Raw genomic sequence first — 26,604 nt, forward strand, 5'->3', positions numbered from 1 at the left:
AATGTCACTTGCTCATTGATTGAAGGCCTCTCTAGTGGCTCAGTGGTAAAGAACCCACCTGCCAGTGCAGGAGATGCAGGTTCAATCCCTTGGTCGGGAAGATTCGGTGGAGAAGGAAATGGCAACCTACTCCTGTATTATTGCATGGACAGAGGAGCCTGGCAGGCTACAGTTCATGGGGTCTCAAAGAATTGGATACAACTTAATGACTGAGCATGCTCTTACTCATTGATTGAAATTAACATTTAAAATTATACTTTCTATAACTTTTTTCATTGATGGCACTGCTGATCTTTCTCCTGCTAACAAACAGTTGGATGATTGTAGTGATTGAATTAGATTGATTGTTTTCTCTCATTTTTTAAAATTCATAGACAGCAGCAGAAGTTGGAATAATTGAGAGTATTCAGCTCAAAAACTTCATGTGTCATTCGATGCTTGGACCCTTTAAGTTTGGTTCTAATGTCAACTTTGTTGTTGGCAATAATGGAAGTAAGTGCTTTTGCCTTCCTTCTTATTTGACTTTGAGCAGTACATTGAAGTCAGAATGCTTTAACTTTTTTAAATAGGTGCCTATTAGTGCTGATACAGCTAAGTTTTAGATCTCTGGTTTGTGGTCATGAATTTTTCAGTATTTGCTGCCAGTCTACACTTTAAGAAAATAATGAATTAACTCTGGGTTCATTATGCAAGAGGAATAAACCTTTCTTTCATGTTGTTTTGCCACTTTATTTTTTTAATTAAAGGATAATTGCTTTAAAGAATTTTGTGGTTTTCAATCAAACATGAACAAGAATCAGCCATAGGTACACCCATGTCCCCACCCCTCTCTCCCAAATCTCCCTTCCAACTCCCTCCCAATCCCACTCTTCTAGAATGCATAGTGATTTGAATCTATGTACCTTGGAATTCATACCATAGAAGAGTGGGCAAGCTATCCTCATTGCCGTTGAGACAGTCCTGTGTCTTGTATCTATTAAATGTTGTAACAGCATGAATGAAGTGCCATGGGAATCCAAACAAGAAAGAAATGAATTCTCACTCATGTGGCCAATGAAAGCTTTAAAAAGAGATGGTATTTGTGGTGGTACTTGAATAAAAATGAAAGATCTTTTAGATCTTCTGGGGAAGAAGTAGCTGAGACATAGAGGAAGACATAGGAGTTGGAAAGACGAGTTAGGCAGCCTTTGTGGTGAACCATGTTGGCTGCTTAACTGAGCCAGTAGAGAGGGAGAGGAGCTTGCCAGGGTCCAGGGATAGTGGTCGTGCTAGAACATGGAACTAGTACAGATAGCTCCGTGGTCTGTTTAGTTGTTCTTTGTTTTTCCTCCTCTGTTAGTTCAAGAGGAAAGTGTTTTCAGAAGGAGAGAATAGACAAAAGGACCAGAGCTATGGGGAGGTCAAACAGGACAAGTAGTAAAGACAGACCGGTAGGTTCTGCAGTTAGAGCTTAACATTCGAAATAGTGAAGGTGTTAATCTAATGCAGGTGGTGGAAACTGTGAATTTGGAAATGAAGAAAAAGGAGAGAGTTAGTATAGGAACTCAAAAGACATCCCAGGAACTAAATTGGGTTAACTCTTGTATACTTGGTTTAATTTAGAGTATGTTGTGAAAGATGATGAGTTAATAAGAGTTGATCTCTTTGGTTGATTGTGGAGTTGAGAAAATGGTTATCATATTCTGGGTAACTGTTACAGATTTTGCTATTTTAGCTTGCGATATTTTTTGTCTGTTAGGAGTAAAAAAGTATACTCTTTAAAGAGTGAGCAAATGAATAATACTCAAATTAGGAATAATAATTGTCAAAATATCGCAAAATATACAAAATCTGTCTATACGACTGGTAGTTTTTCATATTTAAATTCATTTATTCAGCAAATATGTGAGTGCCTATTATGGGCTTATATTGGAGATAGCCACTGAGTTAAGGTAAGGTCCTGTCCCTGTGGAGCTTGCAATCAGGGTCAAAAATAGTTTTGGGCTTCTGAGAATTTATGGGAAAAGAAAAATCCTAATTTTAATTAAATTAGGATGTAAGAAACATTAGATGAGTTAAATGTATTTGGGTTAATTAGAAAGATAAGTTCATTTAATATCTGACAGGTCAAGATGATACTGTAAATTTTAGGTTGGAAAGTTATCAACCAGTTTTTTCCATTTCTGGCAAAAATTTGATTCCTGAAATATATTGATTTTTTTTTTCTAATAGCAGCAGCTAAATATTTCATGATATATACAACTTTTTGTTTTTGGCACTGGAAGAAAACTATAATTGAAGTGTAACACTTCCTTTCAGGGTTAGACTATTTCACATCTTCTCTGAGAAATATTTTTACATCAAATTATAGAAATCATACTTCTCCCTCTCTAATGCATGTGATTTCTTCAACACCTGTTCTTTAGGTGGCAAGAGTGCGGTGCTCACAGCTCTCATAGTTGGTCTTGGTGGAAAAGCTATCACTACTAATCGAGGATCTTCTTTAAAAGGTTTTGTGAAGGATGGACAGAAGTAAGTGTTGGCTTTCTACGTGTATCTTTCAGTTCTTTAATAAGAAGCAGCTTTAGATTCCCAATTCATGTAGACATTGTCAGAAATGAATTGGCTTCCTGGAAGTGGAACAGAGGTGTCAGGTGTCATATCTTTTCATTCCTTTCTCTTCCCCACTGTTGCCTCTTTATCTCTCCTGACAGAATGCTTATGTCACTTAATGCCATGCACCTCCCCCAAACACTTGTTTCCTTTACCTTTATGGAAGAATGAGGAGTGATAAATTTGTGTACTTCCATTTAAAGGAATATTTATGAACATGGGACTTTAAATTTTTTTGGCCGCATAGCATGCGGGACCTTACCCCAACCAGGGATCGAGCTGCTGCCCTCTACAGGAAGTGCAGAGCCTTATCCACTGGACCACCAGGACTTCTCTGGCTCTTGTCCCAAATCCAGCTTCAGCAAGTACATGTTGATACCACGTGAGCTAGAGCAGAACTAGTAACGAGTCAAGGTGTCCCTAAACAGAACTCCAACTCTCTTAAGAATTCATAAAAAAGTATTCCATTCTGTCTCTCATTTTGTATGCTTTACTCAGATGGTTCACCAGTGAATTTGGTGTGAGGGCTATAATCATAAACCTCTTTGTGGTTCATCCTGACCTTTGTGAATGGTTATATAACAACCATGTGTGGCTTTATGTTTGTGTTTCTTTCACTGAATGTTTGTGTTACATTCACCGTCACCTAACTGTATATTAATTGCCTGGTTTGCATCATCGTAGACTCGTGGCCCTTTGTCCATTAGGAGCTCTTGTCAGGCTGATATCCTTATTCTTTTTAGTTCAGCCTCAGAAAACCCTGACGGGATCCTCATTTCTCCTATGAACTGGATGTCCTAGACTCTGTCATCCCAGCTCCCACAGTGAGGCGTCTCCCACTGCTTGTTTCTCCCTCACATACTCGGTGCCCAAGGACTTCTGGAACTTTGATAATTAACAGTGATTGTCTTTTTGTCCCCCTTGTAACTGACTTTCCTTCTGCTCAGTGTTATATCGATTTAACTTCCCCCATTTTCCATTTGATTTCTAAAAAACAGAATGGGGACGTGATGTGAATCAGGATTGCAGGTTTCTTATGTATTTCTCAGAAACCTTAGGAATCTTACCCCTAAAGCCAAGGTTCCAAGTGGACTTAGGAAGAGGAAGGAAAAGATACACAGAAAATTGTTTCCCGTGCTGTATGGCCTTGGAAAGGAACTACTTGAAAACAATTCTCCAGCATGTTTTCTGCCTCTCCTGACTGTATTTGGGCTCCAGTCTGGCAAGGTCTTCTCTCCCACAGTCTCCAAAGAAAATAATGTCTGAAGTCAAAAGTTAGCTATTTGAACACTTCAAAGTTAATGGTCTCAACTCTGTTTCAGTTCAAGTTATCCAAATATTTACCTAGTCTACCTAGCTGGATAACCCATTGATCTTTCACATAGAAACCTCAGGAAGAAATTTTTTATTCTGTACCATTAAATGTTTTATGTCTCCATTAAAGATTAAAAAATTTTTTTCCATATGAGAAGTACCTAGACCCAAGCAGAAGCTTCTTTCTGAGATTTGTCCTTGGAATGCCATTAAAAAAAGAAAGATGGATAAAGGCTAGTTTGCACAAATCACCACCATTGAAGGACACAGCTGCCTGTAGATAGGAACATTAAAATATTTTAAACAGAGGTAATAACAGCTAAAAGCTTTGACCTGAGCTCAGTCTGCTTTGTACTGACCTTGTCTGAAAAAGTAGCTAAAAACAGCTTTTCCAAACCCATTCCTACTCCTCTTGTCCTTGTCTTCCTCATTTAAAACACTCGGTGGCTATAAAATTTCTCTAATTTTATAATCTCTGATTCTGTTACCACTTTTTTTTTTAAACAGAATTAGCTCACTGAGTATTATCTTTTTGTTTTGTGTCTAAAATCTGTGTGGCTATTCCATCGTTCTGAGGGTGCCTGTCATTCAGGCACAGGTTTAAGGTGGTCCTCAGGACTCCCCCTCCCCCCATCTGAAGCACTCCACTTGTGACACTTGAGCTCCAGGCTGCCTTTATAGAGGGTTCCAACCTTCCTTAGAGATGCTTACCTAAGATGGTTAGGAGAAGCCAGAGGACTGACTGTGCCTAGAGGCTCTTTACCTGGGGCTCCGCCCTCTGATCATACAGCGAGGCTTTGCAGTAGTAAGGATATGTCTCCTCCTCTCGGAGAAACCAAAGTCTCAGACCCATAGCCCTTCACATTCTTCAGCAGGTTCAGTTCACTGTTCCCTCCCTCAGCCTTCCTAATCCTAGTCCTGGGATCTAGGCACCAGGCCAGTTTTTGACATCAGCTGTAGCATTGGGGGAGTGGGTTATGGAGGGATACTACACATGCCTGATTGATTTAGTCAAGTTTACAGAACGTACTGCAGATTAGCTAGCCACCCAGAGAAGGAACAGGTGTGTCCTTATTCTACATGGCATTTTCCATGTTCCTTGTGCCTCATTTCCATCAATACACAATGCTGGAGTCACCTCTGTACAGATAAGGGTCTCCTGAAGCCAAGAAAGAAGCCACAGCCCCCTGGAGAAGGAAATGGCAACCCACTCCTGTATTCTTCCCTGGGAAATCCCACAGACAGAGGAACCTGGCAGGCTACAATCCACGGGGTTGCAAAAGACCTAGACATGACTTAGTGACTAAACAACCGCCACCCTACATTCTCTGCACTTCAGTTGCGTTTTCCTTTGGGGACCTCCAACATGCACTTCCCTTTTCCACTGTAAGTAGCATTAGCGGTCCTGTGCTCTTTCTACATCATCTTCCTTCATGGCCCACCTCCCTGGTGATTGTAAGCCACACTTCCCAAGTTTGTAACCTTTATATGTGCAGGTGTATAAAATAAGACATATATGTGGAGAAGCACACAAAAGTAAAAAAAAAAAAAACTTCAGGTTTCCCTTCTTACCAGGACCAGAGATATGTGCCATCTGTTGTTCTGGGTTTGAAAATGGTAACCTCTTACATTTTTCCTCTTTCACTGTTGTTCCTTTCTTTTTCTGTTTTAAGCCACTTGCCTCTTTTCTTATCATTGGGGATTTTCTGTGACTTATTTATTAATTACTTTCACAGTCCCTCATTGCTACAGCATCAAGAGGTAAATGTCTGATAAAGCTGTATTTTCCTTGTTCTCATATTTTATGGCCACATTGTGTCCCATTCTCTTCTACCCACTTTGACATGGGTCTTCTCTCCTTCATCCCATGTATAGGATTTGCTTAGCTAGTTTTTAATTATTTTTATCCCGAGAAAGTTGTTCGATGCATAGCTATAGATTCCGTGTGTTGTAGAAGGTCAGTTCTGGATCCTGTAGCCATCTTGAACCGAAACCCCTAGAAATTCTAATTTTGACAGGAACTTCAGTGACTTCTTTGTGTGACATCTTATATGAGAAAATAGTTTTTGTTAAAAAGAGCTTTATTATAGCATTTTCATAAATTTCACTTGTCAAAAGTGTATAGTTTGAGTTTTAAATATGTAAAAATCTTCATGATGATAAATAAAAAGTAGTTTTTGGATCCCCCCCAAAAAATGAAGCCACAGCCTTAGGGCGGCACTGCGTATGCTTGTGGTGTGTGCGCGCTCGAGTGCTGTCATTCTGGAGGAGCTCTCCCTGATCGTTCCTCTTCTCACTGAAGGGTCTCTCTAGGGACAGACACTGGGCTCTATGGCTCTTGACCCAAATTCCACACCAGCCACGTTAGTAGGTGGGGAGACAGCAGTCAGTCCCAGAGCAGGTATTCTGTTTCCTTATATAGGTTTTCTGAGCAGTCATTATGAAGGGTATTTTTTGTAAGCCTTAAATGTTTTTAAATAACTTGCCTTTCTTATGAATTCATATGGTAGTGGGATATAAGTGTCTACAAAGCTCTCACAATAGTAAAAATAGCTTTCAAATGCAAGGAGTGGCCCAGAAGGAAAATAAAGTTGGTATTTGCAAATCAAGGGAGGTATCACTTTATTTTTAAAAATGTTTTCATGAGTTACAAATATTTTTGGCTTTATGTTGTAGGCCAGATACCCTTCTCCTATCATAGACTTTAGCTGATAGTTTTCAACCTTGACTTTTCATTAGAATTACCGCAGAGTGCTTTAAAAGCTCATTAATTAGAACTTTTCAGGAGCACATCTGTCTTAGTTAGATACTGATTGCTATTTCCGGTTAAAAACGTACACACCCCAAGCCACTCAGGGTATCTTGAGAAGAGATAGATCATAAAGATGTAGGATGTATATCTTGGAAGCTGCAGGGAGGAAGCATAATTGGATTAGGAGTGACTGGAACTGAGAAACTCAGAACCAAAGATCGTCGCTCTCTGGGTCTTTCTGTTCTGTGTCTCTGGCTCTTTGTGTCTGTTTCTGGATCTGTGTCTTCCTTCCTTCGTCAGGCTTATGCTTACAGCTCTTCCTTTCCACTACTTCCCTCCCTCTCCTCAATGGCTGCACTTTTTAAAAAACATTTTATTTTATATTGAAGTATAACTGATTAACAACGTTGTGGTAGTTTCCGGTGCACAGCAGAGGGACTCAGCCATACATATACATGTGTCCATTCTCCCCCAAACTCCTCTGCCATTCAGGCTGCCACATCACATTGAACAGAGTTTCCCATGCTGTACAGCATGCCCTTCTTGGTTATCCATTTTAAATATAGCAGTGTGTACATGTCCCTGACTATCCCTTTCCCCCACCCTTCCCTCCTGGTAACCATCAATTCATTCTCTAAACCTTGTTATCTTTTCTTACTGCTATGTGGCAAAAGTTCTGACTTACCCTTTCTGTGAGAGTGTAATCCTTTGTGGGGGGAGGAAGGGGTCCAGACTTCAAACAGATGTTGCATTTTAAATCCAAGCCTCTACAAGCCAGACATTCACCTGTCACCATACTTACACATGTATCCATTCTCCCCCAAACTCCCCTCCCATCCAGGCTGAGCGGCCTTCTCTTCTGTGCTGTACTCTCCCGCCTTCCCTCTTCTTACAGGCATGCAGGTGTGTGACTATTTTTACCTACCCTGGAGCCTGTGTGCTCTTTCTTAGTCTTCTTGCTATTCTGTATCTCCTTGTTCATGTGTGTGGGGCTGCCCTTGAAAGGAAGTGCTCTTGAGTTCTCTATGTCTCTGATTCATGGCCAGTATCCGTGATTCAGTGTCGTTCTCTGTCCAGGTGGTTTCCCAAGAACTTAACTGTTCTATGTTCTGCTTCTCTCTGTAGTCTCTGCAGACTTTGTACTTGTCAGAACATAGCGCCCCAAATTGATCTCTCTAGTCCCAGAGTCCTCAGAACTTTGTAGCTCCAAGGAATTACCTCCTTAACGCTTGATTGAGTCTGAATTTGAGTTTGTTTTTAAAACTTGTGATTTTAAAATAATTTTAGATTTACACAAGTGCTGCAAAGCTAGTACAGTTTTCCTATAGCCTTTACCCAATTTCCTTTAATGTTGACATCTTAAATACCTGAGGTACTTTTATCAAAGTACTGTGTGGTTAACATTGGTATATTATTATTAACTAGACTACAGACTGTACTTGAGCTTTACTAATTTTTCTTAATTTGAATTTTAAAGAAGAGTATCTGGCTCAGTGACTATCCACTTTCTATATGCTTCCCAAGTGGCACAGTGGTAAAGAATCTGCCTGTCAATGCAAGAGATGCTAGTTCGATTCCTAGGTTGGGAATATCCCCTGAAAGAGGAAATGGCAACCCACTCCAATATTCTTGCCTTGGGAAATCCCATGAACAGAGGAGCCTGGCAGGCTACAGGCCATGGGGTCACAAAGAGTTCGATACAACTGAGCAACTGAACACACACACACATTAACCATGTCTTCTATATTTATCTCAGTCCCTGTGGGAAGGGTTGGGGGCTGCTGAGCCCTCTGTCTATGAGAGCACTTCCCTGCACACATGTACGGGGGGAACAAGAACTGAGCCCCTTCAGGATGTCTACTAAGTTCACAGTGAAATTCATCTTGAGTATTTTTCCCTACATTTCCTGCAGATGGAAGCAGTTTTGGATTATGACTACAAATTGATGAAAACAAGTTTGTTCTGTTTAATATAGCCTTTAATTACCAAAATCAGATTTACATTAAAGGACTTGAGCATTTTTGACAGATACTCATTTTTAACCAGAGAAAATATTGTCTGCTTTTATGTTTGAGGAAATTATATTTATTTATTAATGCTCTTCATTAACTTAAAAAAATTTTTTTCTCCCAGGGCTTATTTTAACAGAATTTAGAGTAGAAAATCAGAGATTGATTCTCTCCTCCCCCATAATATGTTAAAATATACATGGCTATAAATGCTTCAAACTTCTTTTAAACTTTGAAAATAATTCTTTTGTAATACTAATAAAACCTTAGGAAATTTTGAGATTTAGTTTACATTTCTTGATGTCAATACTTTAGCCTTTTTTGTTGTTGTTGCATAAGTAATAGAAGAATCAAAATTGTTTCCCTTAATTCTCATCTTCTTAGAAAATATATTATTTCACCTTAATTCTCACTTCATCATTCTTAGACAGCTGCTGTCAGGATGATGCTTTATTATGTGATTTAGCATGATATTGATATGCAATATTATTATCCAGGCGGTATAATATTGATTATACATTACAGATAGGAAACTGTGTAACTTACCTACATGACATGAAACAACCAAAACTTAAATGAATTTTGTGAAAATGTATTTCTGTTACGAATAGCATAGTCAGTTATTTTGTTATAAAGTTTCTCTTCTCATCTTTGTTGTATGGTATCTTTAATATTATTCTGTAGTAGCCTCTCAGCCATCAACTGCTGATGTAAAGCTACTTTTCCAATGAATTAGCCAAATCACTGAGAGGTTTTGAAAATTACTATAAGTTGGTGTTACAGTTGCCCTGCACATTCCTGTGACTTAGTTTAACCTTATTGCTTTAGTTCAGCAGATATCTCAATAACAATAAGGAACAGAGGGGATGATGCCTACAGAGGAAATGTGTACGGCGACACTATTATTGTACAACAGCACATCAGCATGGATGGAAGTCGATCTTACAAACTGAAGAGTGCAACAGGTTTGTTATGAATTTCTCTTTTATTTTGGAGAACTAATAGTACACGTCCAGTTAAAAAGAGGTCATTGATTGTGCTGGTATCACTGGAAGGATACGTCTCATCTCTTGAAACTTCCTTCTTGTAAGAGGATTGGTTGGTTGCATATATGTGCATATACACATGTATGTATACATACATACATATATTACACATTGTTGTATTACCACAAGGGATTCTACAGCAAAAGTTTGAGTAGCAGAATTTGGGTCAGTTTGAAACAGTCTGTGGTATGCCATTTTGATCTTCTTTCACCCCTATAGTTACTATCACATGTGGAAAGAGAAGGTTAGTGAAAGGTGGAAAAGGGCATAAAGGAAGAGGAGGGGAGTATAAAGAGAAGATGAGAAGAAAAAACCAAATGTTTAGCTCTGGAAAGTAGAGAAACGCTGTCGCTACATCTTTGTGCTTCTGCCTCCTCTGTACTTGTGTCGTGACTTGTGTTGCCCCAGTTCATTCAGATGTGTGTACCTTCAACGTACCTTTCTTAATGACATCAGGAAAATAGTTTATATTTATAAATAATTGCTCGTTTTTAAAAATGTATTACTGCCCTAGAAACAGTCTGATCATTTTGTGTTTCTCATAACTAGGTGCTGTGATTTCTACTAAGAAAGAAGAACTGATTGGAATTCTTGATCATTTTAACATTCAGGTAATTTCTAAATCTGTGTTTCAGATTAATAAATACAGCTGGCTACTTTTTTGTGTGATTTCATTTGTGGTATAGAAAGAATTTGAATGGCCTCATATGAGTAAATTGACCACAGGAAGAATATATTTAACTATTGTTAGTAAGCTTCTAATGCATCAGGTACCTTCAAGACATAACATCTTTAATTTGATAGAACATATAAGAATATCTTGTCTATATTAATATATGCTAAAATTTATGTTAAAAAAATGTACGTAATAAAGTTTCTTGGCTTTCTGCCGTCCAAGTCAGAATAGCATCATAGTTTCCTAAACTTGGTTGCTAAGTTTCTTTTGTAGAAAGGACATTTATTCTAGAAAGATAAAGAAAACATTTCTTTATATATTTTGGATTTATTTCATCACCTACAGGTGGATAAGATTTGAGTCCATTCTGCTAAGATACTTTGAGCACTTGGAAACGGGGCTCAGATAGTCCGGTAACATTAGCCCTGGAATTGTCTTGGGGGGAATATCTAATCCGGACCCTTTATTCTGTAGATGAGAAACTCGGAGCCAGCAAGAGTAAATGTGCACTTACAGTTGTCTAGGCGTGGTTACTGACAGAGCCTGTAATGGGCCCCAGATATCTCTGTTCAGTTCTAATGCTCTATCCACTGTATCAACTCGCCTTACTCCAGGACTAAGAACACCAAGATTAAACACTAAGGGGAAAAAGCAATTATGTGTCTGGGTCTCTTTCCCAGTTTGGTTTAGAACAAGTTGTCCAGAAAAACTTCCTGTAACGATAGAATGATAGATATTAGGTATTACTGATGTCCAGTGGGGTGGCCACTAGCCGCGCGAGCATCTGAAATGTGTGACGGCTGAGAAATCAAATATTTTATTGTGTTTTACTTAAGCTGAATGTAGCTAGCAGCTTGCATATTGGGCAGCACAGGTTCAGAAAAATAGTGAAATCTGAGGAAAAGCAGATACAGCGTAGAACACAGGCCAGTTTGTTAACTGAAGTCAGCAAAACCGAAAGTTAGAGTTTATGGAATCACAGGTGTTGGGAGAAACTTGAAGGGCATCCAGTGTCGTAACATACCGCATGCTCACGTTGTGTGCAGTCTCCACCACGTGTTCCTTCAGCAGGTGCCTGAGCGGGCGGTGGTGGGAAAATGATCTCTGCCTGAGGCTGCTGACCCATGTAGCTGACTGTATTTATTAAAAAGTTGTTTATGGGAAAAGCTCAATCTCTTTTCTCCTAAGTGCCCACTTCCTTGGGGAATATAAAAACATGTTTCTTTTCTTCTGAAATATTTGAAGATATCATAACTGCTTTAGTCCTCTTCTTACACAATTCAGTTAACTAAAGATTCAAGTTCATTGATCAAAAGTGCGAAAGGTCTAGAGCCACACTGAATATCCAGTAATCACTAATCACGTGTGGATGCGTATTGTGCACTCAGAATGTGGGTAGTCCAGATGGAGGGGTGCTGTAGTGTGAAATGATACACACTGGGTGCTGAAGAGTTAATGCAAAGGAGTAACTCAGTTTTCATACTGACTACATGTTGTGCTCAGTCTCGCTCAGTCATGTCCGACTCTTTGTGGCCCCATAGACTGTAGCCTGCCAGGCTCTTCTCTGTCCATGGCATTTTCCAGGCAAGATTGCATGTTAAAATGATAGTATTTTAGATACACTAGATTTAAAATATATTACAAACATCAGTTTCACCTGTTTCTATATTTTTAATGTAGATACTAGAAAGCTTGATTGTGTGTGTCGTTTGCATTGTATTTCCGTTGGATGGTGTGGCCTAGAATTGTCAGGAGAAAGGAGGGTGTTTAATGTCTTTAAGTACCCAGTTGCATTTGTCCATCATACCTCTTACTTTTTCTCTGAAGTTTACCTGTTTGTGCTTGCCTTTTGCTTACTCCAGGGTCTTGACATATAAGGGTGCCAGATTTTTAAATAATCTCTAGTATAAAAACTAGGAACTCCATTTCAGAGGATGTGGAAAAAAAGAACATGAACTTTGGCAAAGCTGTTAATCCAGAGTTGGTGATAAAATGGCTGTCATTAAAGCTTAGTTTTAAGAAATTAGTTGCTGTGTGAAATTAAGATACCACATAGGCAATTGTCTTAGTTTTAAGAAATTAGATGCTGTGTGAAATTAAGATACCACACAGGCCTTGTTTGGAAGAAAAAAAAGATGACAATCAGAGCCTTAGCTACCTATATAATGAGAAAAATGTAATAGGGATTTCTTTATAACTGCATAAATCTTTTTTATCATCTTGAAAGGGAAGACCCAAAATCTTGCATGAAAGAAAGATTTTCACCAGGAGTATACTAAATAAAGTACAATCAGTATTCTACAGATGGTAAAATAAAGGAGTTACACATTTTTTCATTTCTGCTGATCCTTCATATTTTGTGCTTTACAAACAAGATTATTTTCTGACATTATTTCTGACTTTGTTGGCAACGCACTCCAGTATTCTTGCCAGGGAAATCCCATGGACAGAGGAGCCTGGTGGCTACAGTCCATGGGGTTCACATAAAAGTCAGACACGACTTAGTTACACAAACTAATACCAAAGATATAAGTGGGAAATGACTGTGAATCTTTTTGAAACAAGTAGGAAAAAAAATTCTTAATTCCTCATGAAGAAATAACAGGAAATAAGAAATCTGAAGAAATGCTGTACAAAAAATAAACAATACTTGTCATTTTAATTCTGATGAGAAGTAATGGAGTCGGACTTTTTGTATTTAGTTGGAGGAAGTAATTAACTTGCCTGAGACTACATAGAATGTTCAGACAGCCAAATAAAAGCCCAAGTCAGCTGCTTACACTCTAGAGAACTTCCAACTTTGTAATCTGATGGTTAACCAGTAGCACAGGAGTGGTATCTATAAAACAGGTGGAAGGAATGAAAACTTTCTAATAAAAACACTTGTTTAGAAAGTTCTTATATCCTTATGTAATGGGAGAATATTTAATTTTGGCTGTAGTATTTATTTTTAATTGGAGGATAATTGTTTTACAGTGTTGTGTTGGTTTCTGCCATACATCAACATGAATCAGCCTTAGGTGTAGTATTTGTTTCACTACCATGAAATTTTGAAATATTTTCTTTTCATTAAAAGTTTCTAAGATTTTCTTTTTGTGTATTTAATGCTCTAACCTCCGGCTAGTACCTAGCCTTCCTGATGGAAGCATAGGTCACTTATAATGGATATCTTAGTTCAGTTCTCCTTAAGGCATTAAAATGAAATATTTAAAGATAATCTTTTGTTTGTTTGTTTGTTTCAGGTAGATAATCCGGTTTCTGTTCTAACACAAGAGATGAGCAAGCAGTTCTTGCAGTCTAAAAATGAGGGAGACAAGTACAAAGTAAGAAGCACTGAAATAAACATAAACCTACCTAAAAAAGAAGACATTTATAAATTAAGCATGTATACTGAGCATTAATCTTGGTCATATAGTAAATACCAAGTATTTTTTTAAGCCACTGTATAAGGTAATATTGTATGACTAATTTAGAAAATTAAGGTGGAAGTATAATTTTACTGATAAATCCTTGCTGGGACTTTTTTGGCTTTTAATTCTGAGAGTGAATTCTAAAACTTATATTTGTAGAAATAGAAGGGAATGAGTGACCGTATATACATAATAACTTTTAAACATTAGGTTATTTAGTACTCTTTAAAAAGCCAACAAAATATATGACTACTACTGCAGCTTGCAGTGTGAATTTTGAATGGTTTTGGTGTTTGCTATGCTAAAAAATTATGTGCATTGAGATCAAGGATACGAATGTTTTCTCTGTTTTAATATTCGCTTAAATAATGGAAGAACAGTGAAAATGAGAATTCAGAATGGTATTATCGTCACACCAAATGAGTTTTCTTTCACAAGGCTTTAAGAACTTTTGCAAGTAAACATGTATGTTTGAATGTAGCACTTTAAGTAAATTTGTATACATAAATAAAATGTATTCTTTTGTGTTTGTGTTTAGTTTTCAGAGACCAGATTCTTTTTTTTTCATAGTCACATGGAAGTTTACAAACTCCTAATTATATTTTTCTTGTTTATTTAGTTCTTTATGAAAGCAACCCAACTTGAACAAATGAAGGAAGACTATTCATATATTATGGAAACAAAAGAAAGAACAAAAGAGCAGATAAATCAAGGAGAAGAGGTTTGTAAGCACTTAATGCAATTGTTTTTTGAAATCAGTCAAATTCTTACACCAGGTAAATGGTATTATAAAATTATATACCGATGTATCTATATATGTGTACCTATATAAAAATAGTAACATTTTTGTGTGTTTTTTACCTTCAGGGTATGTATTAGCCTTTGCTTTTTTTGTTTTATAATAATGGGTATGTCCATGTCTTAATCATAGACTGGAGGGCAGGGCAGTATCTAACCTACTTATCCCTTGCTGTATGGCTAGTTGCTTCCATAATACTGTGTCACTAATTCCCACTGGGCAGTAGTTTAAAAACTATATTTCTTTTGATGGGAAAATAAGCAGGAGCCTCAGCTGGTATTTAACATAATATGCATTTATAATTGGAGAAGGCAGTAGCACCCCACTCCAGTACTCTTGCCTGGAAAATCCCATGGGTGGAGGAGCCTGGTAGGCTGCAGTCCATGGGGTCGCTAAGAGTCGGACACGACTGAGCGACTTCCCTTTCACTTTTCACTATCATGCATTGGAGAAGGAAATGGCAACCCACTCCAGTACTCTTGCCTGGAGAATCCCAGGGACGGGGGAGCCTGGTGGGCTGCCGTCTATGGGGTCACACAGAGTTGGACATGACTGAAGTGACTTAGCAGCAGCAGCAGCATTTATAATTATAGATGACTCTTCATTATGTTCATTAGATGTTAACATTCTTTTAGTGCCTTATGTTTCAGCTGTTTATCTAGTACTTTAAGTCCCAGTAGTTTTTCTTTGATTCTGTATCTTGTTCTTTTGTCATTTAATCAGTTTTATGCAATTAATTGCTTTCAGCAACTTCATAGTATGTTCTTTTGAGACACACTTTTATTAATGATTGACCCAAGTTAAATTTATTAGATGTTGCACTGACCTTTTTACTTCAAATTTTTGAGGAATACATATTTAAAATTGGGTTTATAGTTATATGGTTCACCAAGTGAAAACTGAAAAAGTCAGGATGAGTATATTTATTTTTATTCCTACATTATTGCTTTGAACCTGAGGTATGTGATACTGTGTGCAAGGAGGTGCTATAAGCCATAGAATTGATATAGTACATGTTCTTTGAATATCAGTGTTTATTACTGGGGAAAGGAAATGCATATTCAGACAAATATGCATAATATATATTAATGTATATTATCTTAAAAACAATGGATCAGGACTTTGAAGAAATTTGTTTGCTTTAAATAGCTTGATGTTTAAATACCCACTTTCTTCACGGTATACTTTGTCATCAGCAATTGAAAGTAATTTGTTTATGAAGTTTAAGAAGTATGTCCCTGTATCATGTAGCTGAGTTTCTTACGTATAATATGCACTTTGTAAGAAGTTTTTTTCTGATTGATTAAATGTACTAGATTCTCAAAATAAACCCTGGATTAGCCTTTAAGAAGTGGAATGTGACCTAATGCAACATTGTAAGTCAACTATACTTCAATAAAAATTTTATTTAAAAAGCAATCAGGAAAGGATTCAGTGGGAGATACAAATAAAAATAAGTCGGAGAAAAGAAATAGAACGTGAAGATTAGAAACTGGACGTCATTCAGCCATCAAATACTGAGTTCCTATCGCATGCCTTCTAGCATTGTGCTTTGGCCGTGGCCGTATAGCGGTAAATACCTAACAAGATTCTTGGGGTCATGTACCTAACTATGCAGCAGAAAGCACATGGTAAATAATTGAGTATGGTGAGTGCTCCTAGAGGAGTTAAAGATTAGTTTTAATAGGTTACTAGCAACAAGGGGCAAGTCAGGGACAGTGGGAGGGGTGTAGTTATTAAGTAAGTAATGCCTCAGGTAAGACGTGAAGGGTGAATAATAACAGACAAAGGATGGTGAGAGTGAGGAAGTGTGTTCCAAGAAATAAGCACAGATGGAGTTTTGGGCAAGAGAGCATTTGGTGTTTTTAAAAAGCTGCAGGAATTCTACATTGTCTAGAGTGAGGAACACAAGAATGAGAGTTAGAAGGCCAGGTTGTAGGGGAGCTTTGAAACTTAAGGGCAGTACAACACATGAAAGTGGATGGCTTGACTGAATGTATATTTTCAGTAGATCACTCTGCTACAGAAGAGAGTGAACTACTCTAAGGACAGAATATACATAGAGAGATCAATAAAGAAGGTATTGTTGTCCAAACAAATGATGACGATGAGGTAAGTTAGAATAGTGGCCATGGTAAGATGGAAAAGAGCTTTGAAATGGTTTGGGCCAGTGTTACATGGAGCATGGAGGGTAGTGGTGAAAACAAAAGCCAGATTTGTGGGGCTGAAAACCAGGAAGAATGGAGGAGCTGGAGATAATTTTCATGAAACTTAGATGTAAAGGGGAAACCACTTTTAGAGAAAAAGGTGGTGCCTTGGGGTGGAAATTGTTGAGTTTGTTTGTAAATGGAAAAGATAAGTAAAGATTTAAATGTGATCCTGGAAAGGAGTCAATGAAAAGGAATAAGTGGAAAAAAGATGAAAAGATGGGATGAAAAATCAACTAATTTAGACCCCCTCAGAGGGCAGATGAGGAAAACAATGAAAACAGTGAGAGACTTTATTTTTTGAACTCCAAAATCACTGCAGATGGTGATTGCAGCCATGAAATTAAAAGACGCTTACTCCTTGGAAGAAAAGCTGTGACCAACCTAGACAGCATATTAAAAAGCAAAGATATTACTTTACCAACAAAGTTCCCTCTAGTCAAAGCTATAGTTTTTTTAGTAGTCATGTATGGATGTGAAAGTTCGACTATAAAGAAAGCTGAGTGCTGAAGAATTGATGCTTTTGAAGTATGGTGTTGGAGAAGACTTGAGAGTCCCTTGAACTGCAAGGAGATCCAACCAGTCAATCCTAAAGGAAATCAGTCCTGAATATTCATTGGAAGGACTGATGCTGAAGCTGAAACTCCAATCCTTTGGCCTCCTGATGTGAAGAACTGACTCATTTGAAAAGACCCTGATGCTGGGAAAGATTGAAGGCAGGAGGAGAAGGGAACAACAGAGGATGAGCTGGTTGGATGGCATCACTAACACGATGGACATGAGTTTGAATAAACTCTGGGAGTTGGTGATGGACAGGGAGTCCTGGCATGCTGCTGTCCATGGGGTCACAAAGAGTCAGACACAACTGAGCGACTGAACTGAATTGAGAAGGCAGAAGAGGGACTGGGCAGGATCCAAATAAGAGGGGGGACTGGTCTTAAGTATAATGAAGCTACCTCTTCCTTTTTAGCTGGAGGAAAAGACTGCTTTTCAGTTTATATATCAGGTTGTTGAAAGCTGTAAGAGCTTGCTTTCTACAGCTTCTGGATTCTATGAAAATAGGCATTAGGGAGGAGTGAGGGATTAGGGTGGTAGGTATATGAGGTTTGAGGAGAGTGATAATGGATTGAAATAATCCTGAAGAATGGGAAAGTGACTTTGATAGAGAAACACACTAAGATCCACAGCGAAGTCCCTATTTGAACACAGAAACTCTGAACGGAGAGGAGAGGCTCTCCAGTCAGGTGTGCAGCTTTAGAAGCTGTTCGTATATCACTGTAGTTAGTTTTTGCATAATTTTATTGATTAATTATTAAGAGAAAATTTTGATGAGAAAAAATATAACATTTGATTTTTAGAAATAAATTTCTTTTGACCTTTCCAGTATCATTGAAATGGATCTAGTGGTATACTTCACGCAGTCTGTCTCTCAGATAGGGAATTGAGAGAAAATGAGAAAACTGAGTTTTTGTGTGGCCTTGAAACTTTTATTCCTTCATTCTTCCTCATTTGAAGACTAGCCGTTTTTAGAGTGCAGAAATTAACAAAACTATTGCACATAGTAAAAGTATACCAAAGAAACAAAAATATTTTTATTTCTGCTCTAATTAAAGAAATAATTGCTTAGCAGATCTTTTTCAGTACTTGTTTAGGCAATGCGTTCAAAAGAAATATATTGGCAGAAAGTCTGTCTTTTTAGTGTTAGTAAGAAATTTTTTTTTTTTTTTAAAGCGACTTAGTGAACTAAAGCGCCAGTGTTTGGAGAAAGAAGAACGTTTTCAAAATATCGCTGGCTTAAGTACAATGAAGACCAACCTGGAATACCTGAAACATGAAATGGCTTGGGCAGTGGTAATTTCACTTAATTAATTATTCACACATATTTGTAATATGCAGAATATACTTGGTTATAGTTGGTCTTATATGTGACTCGCTATATAATTTATTTTTAGGTCAATGAAATTGAAAAGCAATTGAATGCTATCAGAGATAACATCAAAATTGGAGAAGATCGTGCTGCTAGACTTGAGAGGAAAACGGAGGAGCAGCAGGTGATTACACTTTTTTTATACCGAGGTAGAAGTTGGTTGAGTGGTAAATACGGGAATGATTTTCTGTTGAGGGTCCACATGGACCTTTGTACCATGAGCAGACGCACTTATATATTTACCTTTCCATTCTCTCTCTCTCTTTAAAAGTTACGTTTACACAATTCTGGAGTTATTTTCTATTTGTTTATTTATTTATTTGGCTGCATCGGGTCTTAATTGTGGCACCCAGGATCTTCATTGCATCGTGCGGGATCTTTTCCATGTAGCACATGGACTCTGTAGTTGTGGCACCCAGGCTTAGTAGTTGTGGCACACAGGCTTAACTGTTCATGACATGTGGGATCTTAGTTCCCTGACCAGGGATCACATTTGTGTCCCGTGAATTACAAGGCGTATTCTTTTCTACTGGCCACCAGGGAAGTCCCTTCCCATTCTCTTTTAACAGCTTTACTGAGATACAGTTCATATACTGTACAGTCCACCCATTTAAAATTTATAGTTCAGTGGTTTTTTTGTTTTTTTTTTTTTTTTTGTATGTTCACAAGGTTTTATAGCCACCACTGTGGAGTTCTCTGCTGTCTTGCCAGAAATAGATCTAACCTTTCTTTATAGGAGCCCCCATGTACTCAGGGTGACTGACTTGCATATTACTATTTTGTTCTACTTAGCTTATGAGCTTCTGGCTGCCAGGCTTGGTTATACTACAGCGTGTAATCTTTCCCAGCTTGCTTTTTCCTGTCTACCCCTAAGATAAGCAGATAAGTGTTTTTCCTTTTAAGAGCTATAGCACTAATCCATGAAAGGTAATAGAGGAGTGTGTAAAAGTAACAGAAATGGTGAAAGCAGTACATTGTGATCTCTGGGCTGAATTTCTTATTCAATCTTCAGCTAGTAAATGGAAATTCAACCCCACCCACCTCTCTCACTTTACTTTTTTCCATTTCTGAGAGAATATTCTGAAATTTTCACTCGATTTTTCTCAGCTTCGTTTCATAGCTTGTCCTTGGGGAAGACCTTGTTGGTTTCCTCTTTAGATATTTTCTCAATCTAAAAGTGAAATCAGTTTTAGTAATAAATGCTCCGTGTTTTTTCAAATGAAGAAAGGAGAATCTTGAGGCTGGATGATACTTAGTTCTGTAGGTATTTGCTCTGCTTGAGTATTTAAGTATTATACTGTGTAGTAAGTGGTAAATTTCATTAGAGTATGGATTGTCTTAATTTATATTTATATTCTTCCCACCATATCTTACATAAAAACCTTTTGTATAGTATATACTTGTTTATAGATTATAGCATAACTATTAAAGAGAAGGCTTCTGAAAAAAATAGTATCTAAAGCAGACTTTAAATTTGTACTCACCTAATTTAAAACTGAAAATAGATGAATTTTGTTTAGTCTGTGTAACACCTGAACCAACTTTAATTATTATTAAAAACATACAGATTATACTGCTGATGTCTTCATAATAAAAATACACTATTATTCTATATAATGTTTCCTAAATGTCTTACATAGTTACAATCCCTAATCTATATCTCCTATTTAGACTTTTATCTTGAGCACTTGATTTAAATATCTGTCTTCCTGTCTTTACCTGGATGTTCCAGACACTTCAAACTTAGCATGTTTAGTTGAATAGCTATGAAAGATACTTTACAGCCCACAAAGCTTGAAGGATACACTATCTGGCTCTTTCTAGAAAAAATTTGCTACTCCCTGATCTGAAACATTTTTTAAGTTTCAGCTTAAATGCTGCTTTGAAAGCATTCCTGACTTTTTCTGACAGACCTGTGAGTTCTTCCTGTGTGCTTTCACTATTAGAAATATACATACCCTACTTAAGCATTATTGCATCCAAACTGTATAATCCACACGCATGGTTGTTTCTCTGCTAAATTGTATCTGTCTCCCTTTACATTTACTAAATGTGAATTTAAGATTAAAATATATTTTAGAATATTAGAGAAATGCAAATCAAAACTATAATGACGTATCACCTCATGCTGGTCAGATTGGCCATCATCAAAAAATCTACAAATAATAAGTGGTGGAAGAAGGTGTGGAGAAAAGGGAACCCTCCTGTTACCACTGTTGACAGGAATCTAGATTCTTTCAGCCACTATGGAAGACAGTGAAGTTCCTTAAAAAACTAAAGATAGAGTTGCCATATGATCTAGGAATCCCACTCCTAGGCATATATCCAGAAAAGACAGATGCACCCCAGTGTTCACAGCACTATTTATTATAGCCAAAATATGCAAGCAACCTAAGTGTTCATCAACAGGTGAATGGATAAAGAAGTGGTATGTATATACAGTGGAATATTACTCGGGCATAAAAAAGAATGAGATGCTGCCATTTGCAGCAACGTGGATGGACCTAGAGATTATCATACTGTAAGTGAACTAAGACAGACAGACGTTATATGTGGAATCTAAGAAAAAAAGAAACAGTACAAATGAACTTATTTACCAAACGGAAACACCTCATAGACATAGAAGACAAAACAAATTTATGATTATCAGAGGGGCAAGGGAGGGGGAAGAGTAAATTATGAGTGTGAGATTAGCATTAACATACTATATACAATAGACAAGCAAGAAGGACTTACTATATAGCATGTATGTGTGTGCTTACTCAGTTATGTCCGACGCAAGAATACTGGAGCATTTTCATTGCCATTTCCTACTTCAGAGGATCTTTCCGACACAGGGATCAAACCTGTGTCTGTTATCCCTCCTGCCTTGGCAGGAAGATTCTTTATCGCTGGGCCACCTGGGAAGCCCACTGTATAGCATAAGGAACCTATATTCAATATCTTGTAATAACCTATAATGGAAAAAAAACTTGAGAATGAATATGTATATGTATAATTGAATCACTTTACTGTACACCTAAAACTAATGCAATATTGTAAATCAACTATACTTCAATAAAAAATATATATATTTTAGCATTTTATATAGTTACATTTATCTAATTACTGTCTATAGAGTTTAGTTAAAGCAAAATTAAGTTTATTTGAAATGTGAACCATATATAATTATTTTTTTAACTTTTCTGTTTATTGAAGAAAAATAAAATATATTCCAACAATGTTAATTTTCTTAAAGGTCAGACTTAATGAAGCAGAAAAAAAATACAAAGACATTCAAGATAAACTAGAAAAGATTAGTCAAGAGACAAGTGCACGAGCGCCAGAATGTATGGCACTGAAAGCAGATCTTACTTCTAAGAAAAGGGCCTATAATGAAGCTGAGGTGAGAGAAAAACTTTCATATCAAATATAAATACTGCTCCTCTGTCCATGGAACTCTCCAGGCAAGAATACTGGAGTAGGTAGCCATTCCCTTTTCCAGGGGATCTTCCTGACCCAGAGATTGAACCTGAGTCTCCTGCATTCCAGGTGGACTCTTTACTGTCTGAGCCACCAGGGAAGCCCATTAAAAACTTCATCATATCAAATATCAATACTGTTTGTTTATTTTTAAAAGTAGAGGTTTTGTAGTTATGTTGATTTGGGGCTTTAAAAAATGTTACGATTTCATGTGGCCATATATGTACTTCGTTTAAGTATATATTTCTGCATATATTCAACCTTTGATTTGACCATTTGGCAGAAGTGAACTTGAATGGAGTATTTGTTTTTTTATTTTACTGAAGTGTGTCTGATTTTTTGTTAGGTTTTGTATAATCGTTACCTAAATGAGTATAAAGCATTAAAGAAAGATGATGAGCAGCTCTGCAGAAGAATTGAAGAACTGAAAAAAAGGTAAGGTAGTTACTTTGCAATTTTCATTTTTACCTCATTTTGTAATAAAGTAATCCAAGTGAAATGGAGGAAGTATTTTCTTTTCTTTTTTTTTTTTAATTTTTTGTTTCGTATTGAGGTAGAGTCAATTCGGGCTTTCCTGGTGGCTCAGACAGTAAAGAATGTGCCTGCAGTGCAGGAGACCCGGGTTTGATCCCCTGTTCAGGAAGATCCCTTGGAGAGGGGTTCGGCTACCTACTCCAGTATTCTTGCCTGGAGAACTCTATGGACCGGGGAGCCTGGCAGGCTATAGTCCATGGGATCACAAAGAGTCGGACACAGCTGAGCAACTTAACATGCACACACACATACACACATGGTGGATTAAGTGTTGTGATAGTTTCAGGGGAACAGTAAAGGGACTCAGCCATACATATACATGTGTGGCTTTCTCCCCTAAACTCCCCACTCATCCAGACTACCACATAACATTGAGCAGAGTTCCCACGTACTGTACAGTAGGTCCTTGTTGGTTATCCATTTTAAATATAACAGTGTATACACGTCCTTCCCAAACTCCCTGTTTCTTCCCCCCCACAACCATTAAGTTTCTCTACTACTGCAGAGAAATTTTATTACATCGCTTTATGTTTTTTACAGTGTTAGGCTTTTAACTTAACATTTCCGCTTTGGGTTATTTACTCTTAGTGCCGATCAGTCTTTGGAACCTGAACGGTTGGAAAGGCAAAAAAAAATATCTTGGTTAAAAGAGAGAATAAAGGCCTTACAAGATCAGGAAAGTTCAGTCAATCAAGAGATCGAACAATTTCAGCAAGCCATAGAAAAAGACAAAGAAGAACATACCAGGATTAAGTAAGTGTCTACATCCTTATATTTTTTCAGTTATTTGAAAATTATGTAGTTTTCCTCTTTATGAAAATAAAATACTTGGTTTTTATTTTGTTCTTTCTCATAATAATAAAGTATTATTAAAGTATCTTTCAAAATCACTTTCCTAATAAAACTTCTAAACTTGTAGAATTGGACAGTTTCTGGGTTTTCTTGTTTTTGTCACTGTTGCATTATTTTTAGTGGTCTTCTGACTGTTTTTTCCTGGTAACACAATTGTTTTCAAATAAAGAATCTGCCTTTAGTGCTTAGGATAGCTGTGTCATTTATTGGTATGCAGGTGTTAGGGGAAAAGTCTGGATATTTCTGTATAACCTTTTCATGTACCTATTCTGTTTTTCCACTTGTATTTTTTAGGAGAGAAGAGTTAGATGTGAAGACTACACTGAACTTTAACCAGAGGCAACTGAAAGAATTGAAAGATAGTAAAACTGATCGACTCAAAAGATTTGGCCCTCACGTTCCAGCTCTTCTTGAAGCCATAGATGATGCCTACAGACGGGGACACTTTACCTATAAACCTGTAGGCCCATTAGGTATTTGTCACCAGTTAGTCAGGATATCATAAAAATTAGAAATGTATTTTTATTTTCAGGAAGGAGTCTGTTGAATATAATTTTTTTTAAGCTCTGTCATCAAAGAACCATGTAGTTATGTGTAGACTTTGTACACATTCTAAGAAATAATGATAAAATCACTTTAAGCTTTGTAACTTTCCTCTGGTATCTTCTAAGCACAAAAAAATCAAGAGAACTTAGGAAAAGGAAAAGTAGCTATAGAGTTAAATAATCTGGTTCTGATTTTTTTTCCTGAATGAATAAATCAATAAACTAATTTGCATGCAATTGATTAGTAGGAAGTTTCTATTTAGATTGGACAACACTATTTTTGAGTTCTCTTTCAAATATAAATCTGGAATTATTTAACTATCCTCATATGTACATGAGAAAAAAATCAATTGAGGGACTTGCCTGTTGGTCCAGTGGTTAAGACTTTACCTTCCAGTGCAGGTCTGTGGGTTCAATTCCTTCATGGCCGAAAAACCAAAACATAAAATAGAAGTAATGTTGTAATAAACTCAATAAAGACTTTAAAAATAGTCCACATCAAAAAAATAGTTATTAAAAAATACATTGAGTTTTGAGGAGTTATTTTTAATTCTGTACATCATTAGGTGAAAATGATGCTACAGATACATTTTTAGTACAGTATTATATACTGCATTAAGTATTGTAGTAATGTCTCTTCATTTAAATGATATGTGTATACCTCTATACCAGGATCCATTTCAATAGGTGAGGTATTTTTTTCCGTCTCTAAATCTAAAATTTCAATATTAATCAGTTTCGCATTAAACAGTAGAGTCTATAACCCTTTTGGCTTGATTTTCAAAACCATTCAGAGGCTGAATTAGTTTACACAAAGGAAAAACACTGTTGATTTACATTAGAGCAAGACAGCTTTTCATAGGATTCGGTGTTTTCCCCCCAGTGTATCCAGTGGGATGAGGGAATTTCCCATTTGATTAAAATAAGATCTGTAATATTATTTAAATTGCTTAGTATGAAACTATTTTAAAGTCATTTATGAACTGTTATACAAAGATAATAGTTTCCCTGGTGGCTCAGTTGGTAAAGAGTCCACCTGCAATGTGAGAGACCCAGGTTCAATCCCTGGGTTGGGAAGATCCCCTGGAGAAGGAAATGACAACCCACTGAAGCCTGGCGGGCTACAGTCCATGGGGTCACAAAGAGTCGGACATGACTGAGTGACTATCACTTCATACAAAGATAGTTACATTAATGTTTCAAGTATTTAACGGGCATTTTAATAGCTTTCTCTCATTTTTAGGAGCTTGCATTCATCTTCGGGACCCTGAGCTTGCTTTGGCTATTGAATCTTGCTTAAAAGGACTTCTTCAAGCCTATTGTTGCCATAACCATGCCGATGAAAGAGTGCTTCAGGCATTGATGAAAAAGTTTTATTCACCAGGGACCTCACGGCCACAGATAATAGTTTCTGAGTTTCGGAATGAGATGTATGATGTAAGACACAGGTAAGGCATCAGTAATTATTTAAAAACTGTTCTGGTTTTGTTTAGTCATGTACAAGATCAGAAAGAATTAGAACATTTTTAATGTTAACCATGTCTACACTACTGATCTGTAAAAATTCCATCAGCTACATCTTTAATTTGAATCTAGGCATTGAAGATACATAGATCAATAAATGAGAGATACTCCCTGCCTTTGAGGTCCTTACACGAGATCTGTTGTGGGAGACATACCAGGAAATAGACCTTGTGTGGCTTAGAAATTGTACTGAGGAATAAAATGGTGCATACCTATCCATGTTAAAAAGGAGGGTGTACAGCAGAGCTGTGGCACTTATTGGTCACAGTTCAACTAGAGGTGGTTTACAGAGTCCATAAAGAGCTGTGGTTGTTTTCTTTGATCTTTGTTTGACTGTTTACTTTGACCCTAACAAACCTCAAGGGCACCATACCCAAACTGGCCTCTTTGTTAGCTGCTAGCTAGCTAACAATTTACTCTCTTACACACACACACACACACATATATGTATATGTGATATATATGTAAGGTATATCTTCCTACATGTATATATATTCCTCTGTATATATATTTTCCTATTACTAGATTACAGTTTAAAATTTTTTTTTCCTCTCCCATTCCCATTTTTTTCTAATGAATACAATTTTTGCTTCTTTCAATTAAGTCTTATATTTGGAGACATGAAAGATGCCCTTTTTTTAAGCATGTTTTTTCCATATTTAATTTGATTGTGGTATTTTTCCTTTTACTTGGCTTTAGAAATCATGTTTTATTAAGATTTCTTCTAAGCTTAATTAGGATCATCAAAGCATTTTGTCCTGTAATTGCTCCTACCACTGAGGCTTGTCATGCTTGCCTGGAGTTTGATGTGCGGTTTTTCCTTTGTCCTCACCCTCTTTAGGCTTCTCCATTTTGTTGTTGCGTGAGCCTGTTTCATACTTGTCCTTTCCTTGTCTCATGATTGACCCCTTATCGCTACTATTCCTTCTTACTTTTAGTTCTCCTATACTGATTT

General features: G+C 37.0%; 1 protein-coding gene across 1 annotated transcript in view; it reads left to right on the forward strand.

The window, feature by feature from the left end:
* SMC6 (structural maintenance of chromosomes 6) overlaps window positions 1–26,604 on the forward strand; it is a 74,441-nt gene that overhangs the window by 15,015 nt on the left and 32,822 nt on the right. Inside the window, exons 3-15 of the mRNA XM_061433254.1 lie at window positions 375–492; window positions 2,406–2,511; window positions 9,496–9,632; window positions 10,263–10,324; window positions 13,632–13,712; window positions 14,419–14,520; window positions 18,537–18,656; window positions 18,758–18,856; window positions 21,971–22,117; window positions 22,541–22,629; window positions 23,317–23,481; window positions 23,875–24,053; window positions 25,369–25,573. Of these exons, the coding sequence (XP_061289238.1) occupies window positions 375–492; window positions 2,406–2,511; window positions 9,496–9,632; window positions 10,263–10,324; window positions 13,632–13,712; window positions 14,419–14,520; window positions 18,537–18,656; window positions 18,758–18,856; window positions 21,971–22,117; window positions 22,541–22,629; window positions 23,317–23,481; window positions 23,875–24,053; window positions 25,369–25,573 (1,610 nt within the window). The remainder of the gene's footprint in view (window positions 1–374; window positions 493–2,405; window positions 2,512–9,495; window positions 9,633–10,262; window positions 10,325–13,631; window positions 13,713–14,418; window positions 14,521–18,536; window positions 18,657–18,757; window positions 18,857–21,970; window positions 22,118–22,540; window positions 22,630–23,316; window positions 23,482–23,874; window positions 24,054–25,368; window positions 25,574–26,604) is intronic.

The sequence above is a fragment of the Bos javanicus genome, chromosome 11, assembly GCF_032452875.1.
Source record: "Bos javanicus breed banteng chromosome 11, ARS-OSU_banteng_1.0, whole genome shotgun sequence".
Lineage (NCBI taxonomy): Eukaryota > Metazoa > Chordata > Mammalia > Artiodactyla > Bovidae > Bos > Bos javanicus.